The 15701-nt window shown below is 38.6% G+C and overlaps 2 protein-coding genes and 1 long non-coding RNA gene across 6 annotated transcripts; 2 read left to right on the top strand and 1 right to left on the bottom strand.

Moving 5' to 3' along the window:
• Positions 1 to 920: 920 nt before the first annotated feature.
• LOC124223643 (carboxylic ester hydrolase-like) lies at positions 921 to 6663 on the top strand. Its single transcript, XM_046635863.2, has 9 exons — positions 921 to 934; positions 3189 to 3346; positions 4228 to 4510; positions 4581 to 4766; positions 4929 to 5128; positions 5538 to 5694; positions 5818 to 6138; positions 6250 to 6388; positions 6486 to 6663. Exons 2-9 carry the CDS (start codon positions 3212 to 3214, stop codon positions 6661 to 6663), a joined length of 1599 nt encoding a protein of 532 aa, XP_046491819.1. The 5' UTR covers positions 921 to 934; positions 3189 to 3211.
• On the bottom strand, positions 4591 to 8292 carry LOC124223650 (uncharacterized). Of its 2 annotated transcripts, XR_011177682.1 has the most exons (6): positions 8150 to 8292; positions 7758 to 7847; positions 6832 to 6993; positions 6215 to 6763; positions 5427 to 6113; positions 4591 to 4789 (listed from the first exon to the last, which is right to left on the bottom strand). It is a non-coding gene; the product is annotated as an uncharacterized lncRNA (long non-coding RNA). The 2 variants fall into 2 exon arrangements; XR_006884344.2 differs by having other exon boundaries at positions 6832 to 7847.
• Positions 8047 to 13684, top strand: LOC124223649 (carboxylic ester hydrolase-like). 3 transcript variants are annotated; one of them, XM_069137900.1, is made up of 9 exons: positions 8047 to 8235; positions 9192 to 9360; positions 10337 to 10619; positions 10686 to 10871; positions 10939 to 11138; positions 11667 to 11826; positions 11979 to 12296; positions 12833 to 12971; positions 13062 to 13684. In XM_069137900.1, the coding sequence occupies exons 2-9, from the start codon at positions 9226 to 9228 to the stop codon at positions 13225 to 13227; spliced, it is 1587 nt and encodes a 528-aa protein (XP_068994001.1). In that variant the 5' UTR covers positions 8047 to 8235; positions 9192 to 9225; the 3' UTR covers positions 13228 to 13684. The 3 variants fall into 3 exon arrangements, with proteins under 3 accessions (XP_068994001.1, XP_068994000.1, XP_046491830.2); XM_069137899.1 differs by having other exon boundaries at positions 8105 to 8245; XM_046635874.2 differs by lacking the exon at positions 8047 to 8235 and having other exon boundaries at positions 8953 to 9360.
• Positions 13685 to 15701: the final 2017 nt, after the last annotated feature.

The raw sequence follows: 15701 nt of genomic DNA, 5'->3' as shown, positions 1-15701 counted from the left end.
CGTTCCCACGATTTTCCGAAAGGTGATAAAATAAAATAACAAGAAAGTAGAACGATATATAATGCGTCTTGTGCGTCTCGCATTCTTTGGTTTATTAATCACATTGTCAAATTGTTCTCATATAGGTCGAGCTGACGACTTGTTTTCACCATTGTTGATCAACTCTATTATCGTCGGGTTCTAATTTAATGTTAGAATATTCGAATAGACAAATATGTTTTTTCAGTCCATTCAAGAAGCTTCAGATTGACATTATATGAGATTTTCATTTGTAATGAGAAACTGGTGTCAAATATTCAGCTGGTTCACTGGTGTCGGCGTTAGGAGTTTTTCGTAAAATTTGATCTCCCATTAAGGGGGTGCCGTGGTCGATTTTGACTCTGGCGTACTTATCTCCGAATATCGAAGTCTACGTTTTTCAGACGCGAAAAAGGGCTTGACAGCCCCATTCAATACAGAATTCTGAACAACATATTTTCATTTGAGGCAGAAATAAAGAAATGGCATAAATTCTACGAATTTACTATTGCGATTTATTAAAATCCCGACAAATCTTGCTTAAAACATAAAAAATTTTGAAGGCTAGACTCGTAGGGGGTCGGCGTTTGCTTCTATTACAATTCGAACTTCGAAAAGTAAAAACAAATGAACAAAAATAGAAGCAATAGTCAGGTTTTTGTGGACTGCTACTGAAACAATTTTATACACAATCCAAGAATTTTAAGAATTTGTCCGGATTTTTCCTATCAATTGTTTTTGTTCGAGAAAAATACTAACTATCCAGTGTTACATATGAAAATATTTCTCCAGAAAAAAACTTGAGGAACAAGACGACAACGCTGGCTCACTCTAGGTTTAAGCTGAACCATTTTGATTTACAGAATTTTTGCAGATTTCTAAGCTACGGCCAAAGACATGTTGGTTTTAAAAAACCGTAAGTAAAACAAACTTTCTAAAAAAAGAAATCTGAAAAAATTCAGGATATTATTTTAAAGTTCGGACAAGTGCATACAAATTTTTCAGCAAAATTAGAAACCGTGATCGAATTGACGCGGAATGCCCCGTGGGGCATATACCTATAATGCATATAATGTAAAACTCAACTTCTCTCTGCTTGTTCATATGTTCGCTTATAACACCAGAACTGTTCAATCGATTTGGATGTTTTTTTTTCTATGGATCTATGCTACGTCTAGCTAGGTTTTGGGCTGAATTTTTGTTACAGCCAGATCAATAATTCTTGAGATGTAATGATATACATATGTAAGTCAAATCGGAACGGGATCACGAATTTATGCGAACGCTGACTAAACTTTCACTGATACCTAGAGGAAAGTTACGTTCACGAGCTTTCAAGGTCTCGGCGAGCTCTACAAGTAAAGCTGCGAGAGCGTTTGGCTATGTCTGATAGTTTTGCGAGAAAAAGCATTTCTGATAGTCTTTTATGTTTGAGCAATATATCCACGATAGTAGACTCCATATCCCAGTGTTTGGCCGAGTTGCCACCTTCTTCGTAATTTATTCTCGTCCTTGTCGCCGTCCTCTAACTGGCATTGGTTGTGGGTAACGTCACTCAGGTGCAGTTTTCTTAAAAACTTGAGAAATTATTTAATATCATGGTACTCAAGCATCCTCACGAATAAAAACAGATTTTTTTTTTCTTACAAGGTCTTTGACACAACTTATATAACGAATTACAGAAAGATTGCGAATCTCTAACCTAATTCTCGTTATAGTTGACGACCGTTGGACATTTGAACCGAACATAAACTGTTCTTGATCATTTTTCACGGTTTTGTTCTAAGTATTATGATGAAAGTATTCACTTCGCAATTCTGTAAAAGAACATCCGATCTCTCTTCCAGTCTTTGTTCTGTAATCTAACTTTTTTTCTATTATACAGAATCATGCATTGGGTTTTGTAAATAATTCGATAGCTCTGAGAAACCCCCCGCCCTCCAAGGACGGGAACGTCAATGGAACGTGATAATTTTTAATGATTTTTGATAATTGTTCGTTGACCTTCGATACCTAAAAAGTTGAACCAATACATCTTATTTTCTACTTAATGCCCATATGTCATTACTATGGTGGATTGTATCGTGAGTTTGCATGAATGGTGGGAAAGGAGCTTTCATTGTGGCATTCCTTTTATTTTAAAATCGCAACCGTTGCGCGTTACACTGTTCAAAGCGTGCGACTCATTATCAGGTAATTATGGTACAAGGTTGCTGGTATCTTAAGTGGATGTGTATCAATACAAAATACCTAGTGGAAAATACTTGGAGATAGAATCTATGAAATTATGACCTAATTAGACGTAATGTGCCTGATTCATGAATACTAATTTTGAGGTATTTAAAAATAGCCCTACGTCAGCAATCATTTTTTCTGGGTTGAAATTATAAATTTTGAATTACCTATAATTCTGTGTTTAATATAATGAATATTTCTACATAATATTTACAGGTATTGAGTATTGAAACAGCATATTTTTACGGGAATAGAATGAAATGTTTACTCAAATTGGACGTGACTCGATTTCTTGAATATCGATTTTCTCTTACGTTATTTCTACGCGCCTGTATAGTAAGAGATATGCAGTGATGTGTAATGGATTCATCGTAAAAGACAGGTGGGGTTACGTATTAAGGATAGCCGTGGACTTAAGAGTTAGTCTGTAAGATTGACAACATTCTACATGATCCAGCTAACAACGGTTGTCCTAACAGAAGGATCACGCTCTGTGGAGCTGATTGTGCGATCAAGAGTGTGGTTGGAGGATACATCATCTCCTTCATAGGAATGATTTAAGGCATAGAGCCGTAGTTGTGCAGTAGAAACACGAGAATTCTCATATAGTTGAATCTTTAATTTACCGATTATTAGTGTCATAGTTCATTTTAGTGGATCTCTAGTAATTATAATTAAAAATACACGATGTCGTGATCAGTGGGCGAATATTGGTGTAGATCAAGGATGTGCGTCCGATGTTCTCTTTATTAGCACGTAACCCTGACCATGAATTTTGAGCACTCGTTCACTGGTACAATATATGCCAAGATCGAATATATCCAAGCACTAAGATACGATAAATCGCCAACGTCATTCTTGAGTAATCTGTCAAATAAATCAGGTAAGAGGGGATATAAGGATGGCTTCGAAATGATTACGGAATTTGCTTCTAGTCCATCAGAGAGAAGCGTCAGTTATGTACCGCCCAACTGTTCTTGTCAAGCAAGGTTGGCTCCGGGGTGCTGAGGTCAAGAGCAAGGTTGGAGAGGCCTTCATTTCTTTCAAGGGCGTTCCTTTCGCCGAGCCACCAGTCGGCGAGTTAAGATTCAAGGTAAGTGTTTAACTGGACTGGACTGACATCTCCGAATAGATAGTTAGGAAGCTTTGTCTAATTATTTCAACAAATGATGTAGATGTAGCTTCTGTGAATTTCCAACGAAATTTTGCTGACTTAGACTACATTTTTATATACCAGATTACGTCCTGAAACTGTCCAACTATTGCTACTATATGCTACTAATTGAAATTTGATTTCTCTGTACGGGCTTTGGACACATCACATTTCGCATGCAATTTTCATTTTAATACTGAAAACCTAGATACCAAATACATTACGCACTCAGTTGGTACATATTAAAAAGTTCAAAATCATATCAGTTATATTTTTTTTCACTGACCTCTTCGACTTAACATATATGGCGATGATGTTTATAATTGGAATCCATTGCACAATACGTTAATGAATGTCAAAGGTTACAGAAAGAAAGTGGTGATTCTGATTTATTAAAGAATTCCGAGCGTTTCCATGTTTCGATTCATTCGTATGTTGCCAAAACATCGGACACATTTTAAATTGAATGCAAAGGGTAATCCTCTTACATCACCAGTAGTTGATTACACCCCCACACTTCTTTTACCGTTGGAAGTCTTACCTATCACGGATTCTTATCGGTGTGATAAGATTCAGAGTACAATTTGCCAGTTCGAAGTAAGGGAAATACGCGTACCTACACAAGCATAATTATTAAGCTTATGTCATTGCACACGTGCGTATCTTACGGTCTGTTTCTATTTTTTGTTGTGGTACGTTATCAGAGTAGAGATTTTCCGTTTGGTAAATGCCGAACTTGACAGCATCGATTTAATTGCAAATACCAGTCTATCGAACGACTTGTCACTAATGCTCAAACTTTGATTGAAAAAACTCAATAGGACCCGCAACCGAAGCAGGCATGGACTGGCGTGCGCGAAGCCTTAGATGAAGGCCCTCAGTGTCCACAACTTGAAATATATTCTGAAAAAATTGAGGGGGATGAGGACTGTCTTTACCTCGATGTGGCCACAACGTCCTTGAAAGGATCACGACCAGTAATGGTTTGGATTCATGGCGGAGGTTTCATGTGGGGTGACGCCGGGTCTAAGCTTTACGGCCCAGACTATTTAGTGAAGCACAATGTGGTTGTCGTCAAAATTCATTACCGACTTGGCATTTTTGGTGAGCCAATTTTTGCAATCACTATTTCCCAGCAAAGTGAATTTTATTTGTCAATTTCCGATGTCTACAGGCTTTCTCCAGCTTGAAGATGAGGAGGCAGCCGGAAATATGGGACTAAAAGATCAGGCCGCTGCCCTGAAATGGGTGAAGGAAAATATCGCCCAATTTGGTGGAGATCCGAACAACGTGACAATCTTTGGAGAAAGTGCTGGTGGTGCTTCCGTTCATTACCATCTTCTGTCACCGTTTAGTAAGGGTGCGAGCATATTTTTGTCTTCGCTGAAACATTGAAGAATAAATGTAATATGATTCTTGACAAGACAGTACGTGGATAGTGCTTTCTTCTGTTCTCGGTGGTTGTGTTCAAAGTGAAAAGCTATGACAATTATTTGACGACTGATGATTCTTATATTTTTAGGCCTTTTTCATAAGGCAATCGTACAAAGTGGCGTGGCAATTAATCCATGGTCATGTACCACCAGTCCTGTCAATTTGGCACGTCGCCTCGTCGCCCACCTCGGGAAGGAAACCACTGACTCGAAGGAAATCGTTAAATATCTTCGTACTATCGCAGCTCATGAACTTGCCGGCGCTCTGCAGAAACTTGCCAGCCTTCCGGTTCGTGCACACTCATTGACTATTCTGGGTAATTATACGCGGGTAGTACGTATGATTTAACGGATAGAATGAATATACGGGATTGATCATTCTGTGTGAAAGCAGCTTTAATTCTTTATGAATTCGAAATACTGCAATTGGATACAAAAGACTTGAACTAGCTTCAACAGGATGAACATGATTTTAGAGGACCTCATTGTTACGAAAACCTTTTAAGTAAATTCAAATGACTTTAGCTGACTTCATTAGACTCCAAGTGACTTGGATCAATTTCAAGTGAATCCAAATGGTTGCTTACCAATTCCACACCTGTGCAGATTTTGCTACAATTGTATTATCGTTAAAAATCAGTAGAACTAGTTGTGGATGATAGAAGAACTCTTCCCAAGAAGCTTCTGACATTTTTCAGGATAAAACCGGATCACTTATTCCATTTGGACCCAGCATTGACAGCAAAAGCGCTGATCCCTTTATTCCACGTCATCCTTGTGAACTGATTTACGAAGCGCAAGATGTGCCTGTCATGTTTGGATACAACAGCGTTGAGGGAGTTATCCTCATCCAGAGTAAGCAAATTAAGCGCAATAAAGACCGTGAATTGAATTACTACGACACTTGAGGGATACGATGGTTTCAAATTCAATGAAACAAAAATTTATCTTTCAAATTCATCGTACGGTTATTCCCAGCATTCGCAAGTCGGGGAGATTTGAGGATGGAGCAAATATTCGAGGACCTAGTATCCCGTATTTTATATGAATTTCCTACATCAAAGATGTCACATGCCAGAGCAGAGATCAAGGATTATTACTTTGGGGGTAAGGAGATATCCAAGGATAACATTGATAGTTACGTTCAATTTCTGGGTGACATTTGCTTCGTCCTCGGTATCCATGAAGCAGCGATAATTCAAGCCAAGGCAAAGTCTCCAACATATTTTTATCGTTTCTCTCACGACTCACCGGAGAAACTGAGCAAGCATTTGCTGCGTTTAGAAATCGATATTAAAGGTAAGTTAATTCTTTTTTTACAATAGTCATTGACTTTCTCAACTATATTCATTTAGATGTAGATATAGACACGCACGTCGTTACATGCATACTTGAGCAATGTTTCTTCAGGTGCTGGACACATGGACGAGTTGGCGTACATCTTCCGCCCCGAAGCGTTCCGTGACGTTCCTTTTATCAAACCAGGTTCAGTTGAACAAATCATCTCCGAGAGATTCCTCAGGTTGTGGACAGATTTTGCAAAGACTGGGTAAATACGAAATCCATTTATAAGTGTCACCAGTAGTTAGTAAAGTAGTTCTTCATTCACTATCCATCTGTGATTCTCTAACTGCTTATTGATACAGAAATCCGACGCCACAAATTGACGAATTAATCACAGAAAACTGGAAACCAATATCAACAACCACCAAGAATTACTTGAACATCGACGCAGAGCTCACGCCTGGAGTTGATCCTGACGAAAAACTGTGGCAGTTTTGGAAACGTATCCGTACAACTGACACTACCAGAAAACTGCAGTGATCTACGGAGTTGGAATGAAATCCGCTGATGAACAAGAGTAAATGCGAGATTGCTAAACCCTCAGGTTTCACATAGCATCTGTATTCCCTTGTCCTGTAATCTGTATAAATAATTGTAAGATATAGAATTAACGACATGTTTAATTATTCGCATAATACAATTACTCACAGTCGGTTCTCATGTCACGGTGATATAAAAGAAGTTTGTTCAACAATCTTATTGAATCTGATTGAACATCAAATTGAATGCAGAACATTTTAACATATCGCCATCCACCAACATCAAATTCGACATATACTGGTTCCATACGGCTGGAGCTGGTTGTTGCTTCTATTACATACGAGGTGTGGCTATTAAATAACCGGACTGAAGTCATAACACTTTTTATTCATCACCAATTACAGCAGAGGTTTTTTCGCCTTCAATGTACTCCCATTGGCGATCCCTACACCGCTCCATACGACGTTTTCATTGTTGAAAGCAGTGCTGGAAGTCCTCTTCTGTCAGCCGCTTAAGAACTTCCGTCGCTTTTACTTTAACCGCTTCCACACTTCCAAATCTTGTCCCCTTCAGCGCCGACTTGACCTTGGGAAATAGAAAAAAGTCACAGGGGGCAAGGTCGGGCAAGTACGGTTCCACATTGAGATTTTGACGGCCCTACGTGAGCGTGTAAGAAGACGACCCGATTTGCGGAAGACTAAGTCCTGGATCCTTCACCAAGACAATGCACCAGCCCATTCTGCCTTGTCTGTGAAAGCGTTCCTCGCAAAATACGGCATCACCGTGTTGGAACATCCACCGTACTCGCCCGACTTTGCCCCCTGTGACTTTCTTCTATTTCCTAAGGTCAAGTCGGCGCTAATGGGGACAAGATTTGGAATTGTGGAAAAGGTTAAAGCAAAAGCGACGGAGGTTCTTAATCGGCTGACAGAAGAGGACTTCCAGTACTGCTTTCAACAATGAAAACGTCGTATGGAGCGGTGTAGGGATCGCCAAGGGGAGTACATTGAAGGCGAAAAAACCTCTGCTGTAATTGATGATGAATAAAAAGTCTTATGACTTCAGACCGGTTATTTAATAACCACACCTCGTACCTTCATTGAGTAATCGTTTCTATTCCACCTGCAGTGAGTCTCTTGCGTCCTCGACTGGCTGCTGATATAAAGGCTGAGAAGAAGTACCAACTGTTAAATCAAATAATACGCACTATTGTAACATCGGTGGTAGTGATAATATAAGACGTTTGTCTGTAATTTGAACAAGCAGTCGTTGCGGGAGCCAAACAGATCAGCGAAATCGGTGAAAATACCGACGTTGAAGCGTATCATTGATGATTCTATAGTTGGACCTGTGGCCGCAAGAACTCTTACAAGAGTTTTGGGAGGACACAAACTCACAATCAGTCCAACTCCATCGCTCCGACCCTCATTCGCACTTTGAATGTTCGTTAGATTACCAAGTTATAAATACTTTGACATATAATTACCTCTGGTTCTGGGGAATTTCAACGATTGGTAACCGTGGTCGCTCCTCTCATCGATAATGTAGGAGGAAAACAACAATCACCGCATGGTGAGCTCAGGTAAGGTTAAGTTAGGTTAGGTAGATCACTGCGTGGTTAGGTATATGGCTAGCTTGCCGTTGCCGTAAAGATAGAGACAGCTCGGTGGGGAAGTGTTGTCTCTCTCACACTGGTAAAGTCTTTGAAAAAGCTTATGCATCCCTTTCGCACGCGTATGACTTCTGTTTGTACTATGATATACCGTCATATACACTCGCATTAGCATAATTAATCACACTTTTATAGTACTCGTATTTTAATTGTACAAGAATTTAATTTCAGTAATATTTAAGAATTGATAGTTTTAAGATGAGTCGTTTTTCAATGTATCCAAAAACCCATTAACGCAAAAAACCTTCAACATGTTTGCTACGAATCAATTTATTATAAATAGCTTGATAATTTGAAAATCTTGATAACACAGAAACCCAATAACGTGGTCATGCGGCTTATTTCTCGCTCCACCGTCAATGCAGCCGCCATCCTTACTACTCTTTGATCAAACAGAAATAGCATTTTTTTGGAAGAGGAAAGAAGTATTTGTATGTAAATATCATAGACTGCGTATAGCGAGGTTATGGCGCATGATTGTCAATCACGCAAGGAAAACAGAAAACATCCATGCGGTCACATTTTATTATTCCTGAAAAAAACATAGGATTAAGAGACGCAGCAGTGTCTTGACGCCAAGTTATTACAACATTATAATGATTCTAAAAATCTTATAACTCGTTATAACTTTCAACTCATAACATAGCGTCACTTCACTAAAAGTTTAATTGTTTATGTCGTCAAGCGGGAGTCTTTCACTCGCACTCTCTGTGAGACAGAAAAGACACGGCTTATACTGCGTACAGCACATGCGCGAGCATGTAGCTATTCCGTTCTGCGGCTTGGCTTCTTTCACACACACGCACACACGCACACACACACCCAAAAATAGTACAGCGCAGCACGTGTTGCTTAGTGCATGCCGTTTTGTCGGAGGAAGAAAGTTTGTCATGGCTGGTCCGGTTGTCAACGTGAAACAAGGATTGCTCCGCGGTGCCGAGGTCGAGAATGAATTCGGAGGGTCCTTTATATCTTTCAAAGGAGTTCCTTACGCCGCACCTCCGGTCGGAGATCTCAGATTCAAGGTGAATATTCATAGCTGATAGTCGAGAGGCGATGTTCACGCACAGCAATTTTATTCCTGTCTTTGAAAGTGTGTGTAGCCGGCATTTGACACCGGTTGTGAGCGTGATCACAGATGAATGAATTGTTGCGGTTACTTACTACTACTTATTTCTGTTAACATACGTCGTGTGTCTAATAATATAAGGTTGTATGCGTCGTTATACAACCTTATACCACGTATAATGGTAGAAGAGCAGAAACAAAATTTTTTCTTCGTAAGAATAAAAATGTTGATTAACGCTTGAACGACGTAAGTGCCTACTAGTGATTACGCCCTTTCACTATTAACCGTACAATAAAAACATCATTCCATCCAATGGTATACTATAAGAGCGCATCCGCATTTTTTTTCTCTCAAAACTCAAAAACCTTCGGAACGCAGATTTTTAAAACCCTCGCAAGAACTAAAAAGAAAAAAAACGCCGCTTATAACTTTATACAGTTTCTTATAACTATATAACTGTTCGATATTATTTTTTGAGAAGATAAATTTTTTTAAAAATGTTTCCTGAAATAGATAAATCTTTACGTTTCGATGATTTTTGCGTCGTTCGAAATATATTTTGAAGCTGATAGGGCATATCCACCAAACATAGGGCCTCTTACCTTTATTTATTTTTTCGAATAATTTTAGTGTAGACATGCGCTTCGTAGCACATAAGGCGAAAAAAAATTATATGCGGTTTTACCACCAAATTCAGTTTTTTGGTGCACATATCCTTATAGCATAAGACACGCAATATGTTTCGAACTGTTCCTTGTTACTTCATTCAAACAACAACGCTGATTGCTGACTCCGATGATTAGCCATTTGAATGCACCTTAGGAAAAAGTTTTTGCAGTTTAGAAGAGATTTCAAATATATTTCGACCACTGATTTGTGCAGAAGTTCGTTTACGAAAAAAGAAAAAAAAAAAAAAATGCGCGACTTCTTAGGAACCTCAGCCTCTGCAGCCATGGACAGGGATACGACATGCTTTGGCAGAAGGAAACCAATGCCCACAGCGCGACGAGTGTTCTCGTCAAATTGAGGGAGATGACGATTGTCTTTACTTGAACGTCGCAACTCCCTCATTAGAGGGTTCACGACCGGTGATGGTCTGGATTCATGGTGGAGGTTTCATATGGGGTGACGGTGGTTCAAATCTTTACGGTCCGAGCCGTTTGGTGAAGATGAATGTCGTCGTCGTGAGCATGAACTACAGACTTGGTGTTTTTGGTGGGTGCACGCTTCTTGCTATTCGATTAAGCCACATGGCATTTTTGTATTCGTTCAATTTTCCAGGTTTTCTGCATCTCGACCACGAGGTGGCGCCTGGAAACCTTGGAATGAAGGATCAAGTCGCAGGGCTCAAATGGGTGCGAGAAAACATCGGGAAATTTGGCGGGGATCCAAAGAATATTACGATCTTTGGACACAGTGCTGGAGGCTCATCTGTTCATTATCACCTGCTCTCACCCCTCTCCAAAGGTCAGATTCAAGAAATTTCATTCTGATCTCTTGACTATCTGTATCGATCTAATTCTCATCTGCGCAGGTCTTTTTGAAAAGGCGATTGCACATAGTGGCGTGGCTTTCAATCCCTGGGCCAGTGTTTCCAAGACTGTCGAGTTAGCGCACCGACTTGTTAAACACCTTGGGAAGGACACCAAGGATCCGCATAAGATTGTCGAATTTCTTCGCACTATTCCAGCCCTCGAACTTGCTAAAGCTCAGGAGGATATCCGAACTCCGGAAGTTGGTATAAGTTCGTGATGTCATAGTCGGTACTTACCGACCGAGTAAAGTGTCACTTATCTTGACTATTATCAAAACCTACGCATCACGGATGTAAAAATGCTGCTGTTAGCGCGATTTTACATAAGATACTGACGAATGCAATATTAAAAAAAAAAAAGAAAAAAAAACGTTCGTTTACTCAACAATAATGCCGAAAATGTATTCCTGTAATTGACATACCACCTTTTGCATGAATACATTTTGTGGTGTCATTCTTGCATGAAACAAAAGTTTTTGCATATTATTGTTCGGCATTACCTGATGTATGAATGCGCTAACTGCAGTAGTTACACCTACAATAGTTCAAATAAATAATTTTCTGTTGCATTTTTCCAAATTTGGCTATTTAATCTTATAAAGTTAAATTACACTTATTTTAATAAACATTTTCAGATTAGACAATTACTCTATAGGCCATTTAAAACCATTAGTTTACAAGTGTAACAACACTAATTCAATGTTATTTTTCTTTTCGTCGGATCTTAGGAAATATCATTAAGCATTGCCACCTTTGGAGTCTGCGTTGATGACAAAAGTTCGGAACCATTTCTTCCACGTTCTGCACGCGAAATTCCGGCTGATGGTTGTTACGATGTGCCGCTCATGCTCGGCTACGTCAGTCACGAAGGGCTCGACTGTACCGTAGGTGGGCAAGTAAACAGCATCTGTATGAAGAATTTACAGTTATGGTTGACCATCCGATCGATGGTTATTCCCCACTGATGGCTGTACATACATGAAATTCTTCTAGAGTTCTGTTCAGCAACTGAGTTCTGAACAAATATTTATTTCTCCCAGGTCTAACGGATGAAGTGTACGCCAATGGTGACCAATATTTCGAGACTAGAGTATCTCACGGTCTCTGCAGATTGCATCTATCGAAGGTGCCGATCGCCATCAAAGAGATCAGAAAATTTTACTTCAAGGATAAACCATTTAACGCAGAGGTGATTGAGGACTACATCCAGTACACCGGGGACATTGAGTACCTTGTTGGCATTCACGATCTAGTTGAAAATCGAAGCGAAGCAAAATCTCCAACGTACTTGTATCGGTTCTTCCATAACCCGCCCCGAAAACTTTCCACAACACATTTCGTCGAGAAAGACATCGAAGGTACGTCATCACCGTTTACAAATTATTACATTATGTAAAATAAATTTTTAGTAATGATCTCTTAATCAACCCAACAGTCAGGTAAAGACATAGCTAATTGAACATATCATAAAATGGTTGAGCAGATGCTGCGTAGTCTCACACTGTATCTGGTTATGGTTTTCAGTAGTCTATGTATTGTAAGTAGGATGAAATTATGTGTTGGTATGGAGGGATGTGTAAAATGTAAATATTGTAGTGTGTTGTATCGAGTATCATAGAGAGTCGCATCAGAACCATGATGTACAGCACATGGGAATGAACGAGTCTGCTTAATCATACCGTGATATTTCCTGCCTATAGCAGAAATAGAACAGTTTAACTCGATTTATTTAAGTATAATGTGAGATTTAGTTACATTAAATTTAATTCAATACACAACGTATTGTAAGTTATAATTTAATCATTCGTCTGTCTATCCGCTTATTTTCGGGATCTAATATCACAATACACAACAAATACAAATGATTCCTAGTCTATTAAACGTTATTCCGCAGGTGTCGCGCATGGTGATGAGCTTCCATTTATCTTCTACCCGGCCCATTTTCGTCATATAAACTTCATTGAGCCGGGTTCAACGGAGGAGTTGATCTCGAAAAGATTTCTCAGAATGTGGACTGACTTTGCGAGAACTGGGTGGGTATAAAAGTTACGTGATTCTTACCCGCAAGTCGCTGTGCATTCATGCTTTTACAATTGACAAATGTTATTCTCATTCCTTTTAAGAAATCCAACTCCCAAACTCGACGACCTAATCAACGCAAAATGGGAACCGGTTACAACTGCCGCAAAGAATTATATGGCTATTGGGGCGGAAATTATCCCAGGAGTAAATCCTGACCAGGACTCCATACAGTTCTGGAAACGTCTCCGTGAGACTTACAAATATTAGTAGTAACGTTTCAGTTGTACCGTTTCTTATACCATTTATATCAACTATGGGCAAAGCCGTGAATTAACACTATAATTCGTATTATTCTGAATTCACATTATTTTTCTATGAATAAGTCCTCAAGTATATAAAGATATTTTCAATACCGTGATATAAGGTGAGTGTCCCAGTTATTGACATTGTTCCAATTATCGACCTTTCATGATTGTATTTGATTGATCCTTAGTTCTAAGATTACCAAAAAATACATCTGTAGTGTCTAAATACCCTCTAAAAATTGGTTTTAGTCATCCACAAATTCATAATTTTTGCCGTCAATTTATAATTTTGGGAAATAAAAGATGCGAGTTTTTTCACATTAATTGTTTATAACAAACATATAAATAAATTATTACAATTTCGCATGAAATTTTAATGACTTAGGCACCCGAGAGTCTAAAAGGTGTTTATGTACGTATAAAAAATGTAAAAATATACTAAAAATATGAAAAAAAAAAACTGAGATTTAACAGGTGGGACGTATACGTCCCATTGCCTCTCAAAAAGTTAATGCCATTTTTGTATGCGGCTACAAAAATGCTCGTTACTCTGCACGTCAAATTTTTACTATATAATAATGTAAAATTTCCGAAATCCAAGACTGAGTTAATGAGTTGTTTTGTGAAATGCAAATATTTTTCAAAGCGACATTCGACAAACACAGAGCTCTGGAGTTTCTGGTTATCGATAATTAGTGGGATGGTATTTGTGTTTTTCAAACCTGGTATTGTTCAGAAAAATATTTTAATTGTTGTGAATCGTTCGTATATGTAACTGAATCCTAAAACAATACGACTCATTTTTTAAAAAAGTTATCTCATATAACCTACAAGAAACAAAAATTACTTATCTATTTACTATCTCTCCGAAAAAATGAGGGACTGGCGCAGTTTTTTGTTTCTAGTGACTATAGTTTTCTGTTATATTGACTACAAAAATGCTTCAAGTCACTAGATCAAGTTCAAGTTATCAGGGAAAAAAGATATTGTTAAAAAAATTGTAGTAACTTCAACAACAAAAGCGTGCCAGTCTCAAAAGTAGTAAATGCAGTAGTAATTTCTTATCGTGTCCAAAATAATGAGCTGCAGAAATCTTTAAAACGGCAAAATTTGTTGCATCAGACGTCTTTTCACTGTTTTTCATTCTGCAGGTGTTGTTTCAGTTATTCCATTACATAATTCTTATGTTGTTTCCGTAAAAGTAAATTTCACATCAGTTTGAGTGTCAATCTATCGAATTATCGTCGCGTAAGCCTTGAGGCGAAATTAATTTTCCTCCTTCAATTTTCTCGGGCAAGTCAGCTCGATGTTCCGATACCGACTCTGTTTACTGTCAATGTAAAGTAAAATTGAGGTAGTTTTTACACAGCCTCCTCCTAACTGCCATGGATATGTACTAGTTCATCTACGTGAAGAAATCAATCGTGACGGCGGAGCGTTGAAGTTCCGAAAACGTTTAATTCCGAATTGTTTGGTGACGAAACTTGAAGTGAAGAAATCAAATTTTTACGAAACAACAAAGTTTCGAATGGTCGGAAACATGACGGCTGAAAGTTCCGAAATGCAAGATTCCGAAAATTCAAGTTACGACAGAGCAAAAATCCGAAAAGCAAAGCTGCAATGGAGCAAAATTTTGAAAAATAAAGTTTCAATAAAGTAAAATTCCGAAAATGAAATATAGTCACACAGTGTAGTTTACTCAACGAGTGGGTGTAAGAAATCAGAATAACCGAAAATCAGAATTACCAGGATTCCGAACGTAAAAATATCGAAAATTCAAAACAAAGAAAGATCAAAATGGTGAAATTTTACCACGACAGAAATTCACAGAACTGAAAATGTTCGATGTTTCAGATTTTGAAAGTTTCTCATTTTCGTCCTTTCGGAACTTTGATTTATCGGAGTTACGCCTTTTCGGAACTTTGAGCGTCGGGTTTCGGACCATTCGAAACTTTGATGTTTTGTCAAAGTTTGATTTCTTTACTTCAAGTTTCGCCACCAATAAATTCGGAATTCGGCGCTTTCGTAACTTTTCAATTTAAGAATTCCAACCTGACGCACAGCATTGCAACACGTGGCACAGGGATTGAGTTATGGACACGTTTCTCAGATTTCAAGTGTTACCGAAAACAGTGAGCTGCACCAGCCAACCAGGTCACACCAGTGAAATTTCTCGGTATAAATGGCGAACTCATTACCTAATACTCGAATCGCGGTTTTTTGCCACTGACTGAAATGAAGATACATTGCTTGCACTGTTTTTTGGGTAACGTGACCATGTCGCGACGAGCATAAAGCTCGGTCGTTTATCAAATGAATTCGCAAATTCTGTCTCGTTTCATTATATAACTTTTTGACAGCACGAAATTTGAAATTATAGTCCCGTTAACGAACAAGGTTGCATTGTAGTGTAGAAAGTAAATCCTCTCAGTTTGG

Source organism: Neodiprion pinetum, chromosome 7 (assembly GCF_021155775.2).
Source record: "Neodiprion pinetum isolate iyNeoPine1 chromosome 7, iyNeoPine1.2, whole genome shotgun sequence".
NCBI classification, from domain to species: Eukaryota; Metazoa; Arthropoda; class Insecta; order Hymenoptera; family Diprionidae; genus Neodiprion; species Neodiprion pinetum.
This window is presented reverse-complemented; position numbering and strand designations above follow the sequence as displayed.

What these genes read in the sequence shown, in the direction of transcription:
- LOC124223643 (XM_046635863.2), top strand. Translation starts at nt 3,212, where the DNA reads ATGTACCGCCCAACTGTTCTTGTCAAGCAAGGTTGGCTCCGGGGTGCT. An exon ending in TCTGTCACCGTTTAGTAAGG is followed by an intron (nt 4,767 to 4,928) that starts GTGCGAGCATAT and finishes TTATATTTTTAG; the next exon opens with GCCTTTTTCATAAGGCAATC. An exon ending in GGGAGTTATCCTCATCCAGA is followed by an intron (nt 5,695 to 5,817) that starts GTAAGCAAATTA and finishes GGTTATTCCCAG; the next exon opens with CATTCGCAAGTCGGGGAGAT.
- LOC124223649 (XM_046635874.2), top strand. Translation starts at nt 9,010, where the DNA reads ATGTCGTCAAGCGGGAGTCTTTCACTCGCACTCTCTGTGAGACAGAAA. An exon ending in AGGGCTCGACTGTACCGTAG is followed by an intron (nt 11,827 to 11,978) that starts GTGGGCAAGTAA and finishes TATTTCTCCCAG; the next exon opens with GTCTAACGGATGAAGTGTAC. An exon ending in ACTGACTTTGCGAGAACTGG is followed by an intron (nt 12,972 to 13,061) that starts GTGGGTATAAAA and finishes ATTCCTTTTAAG; the next exon opens with AAATCCAACTCCCAAACTCG.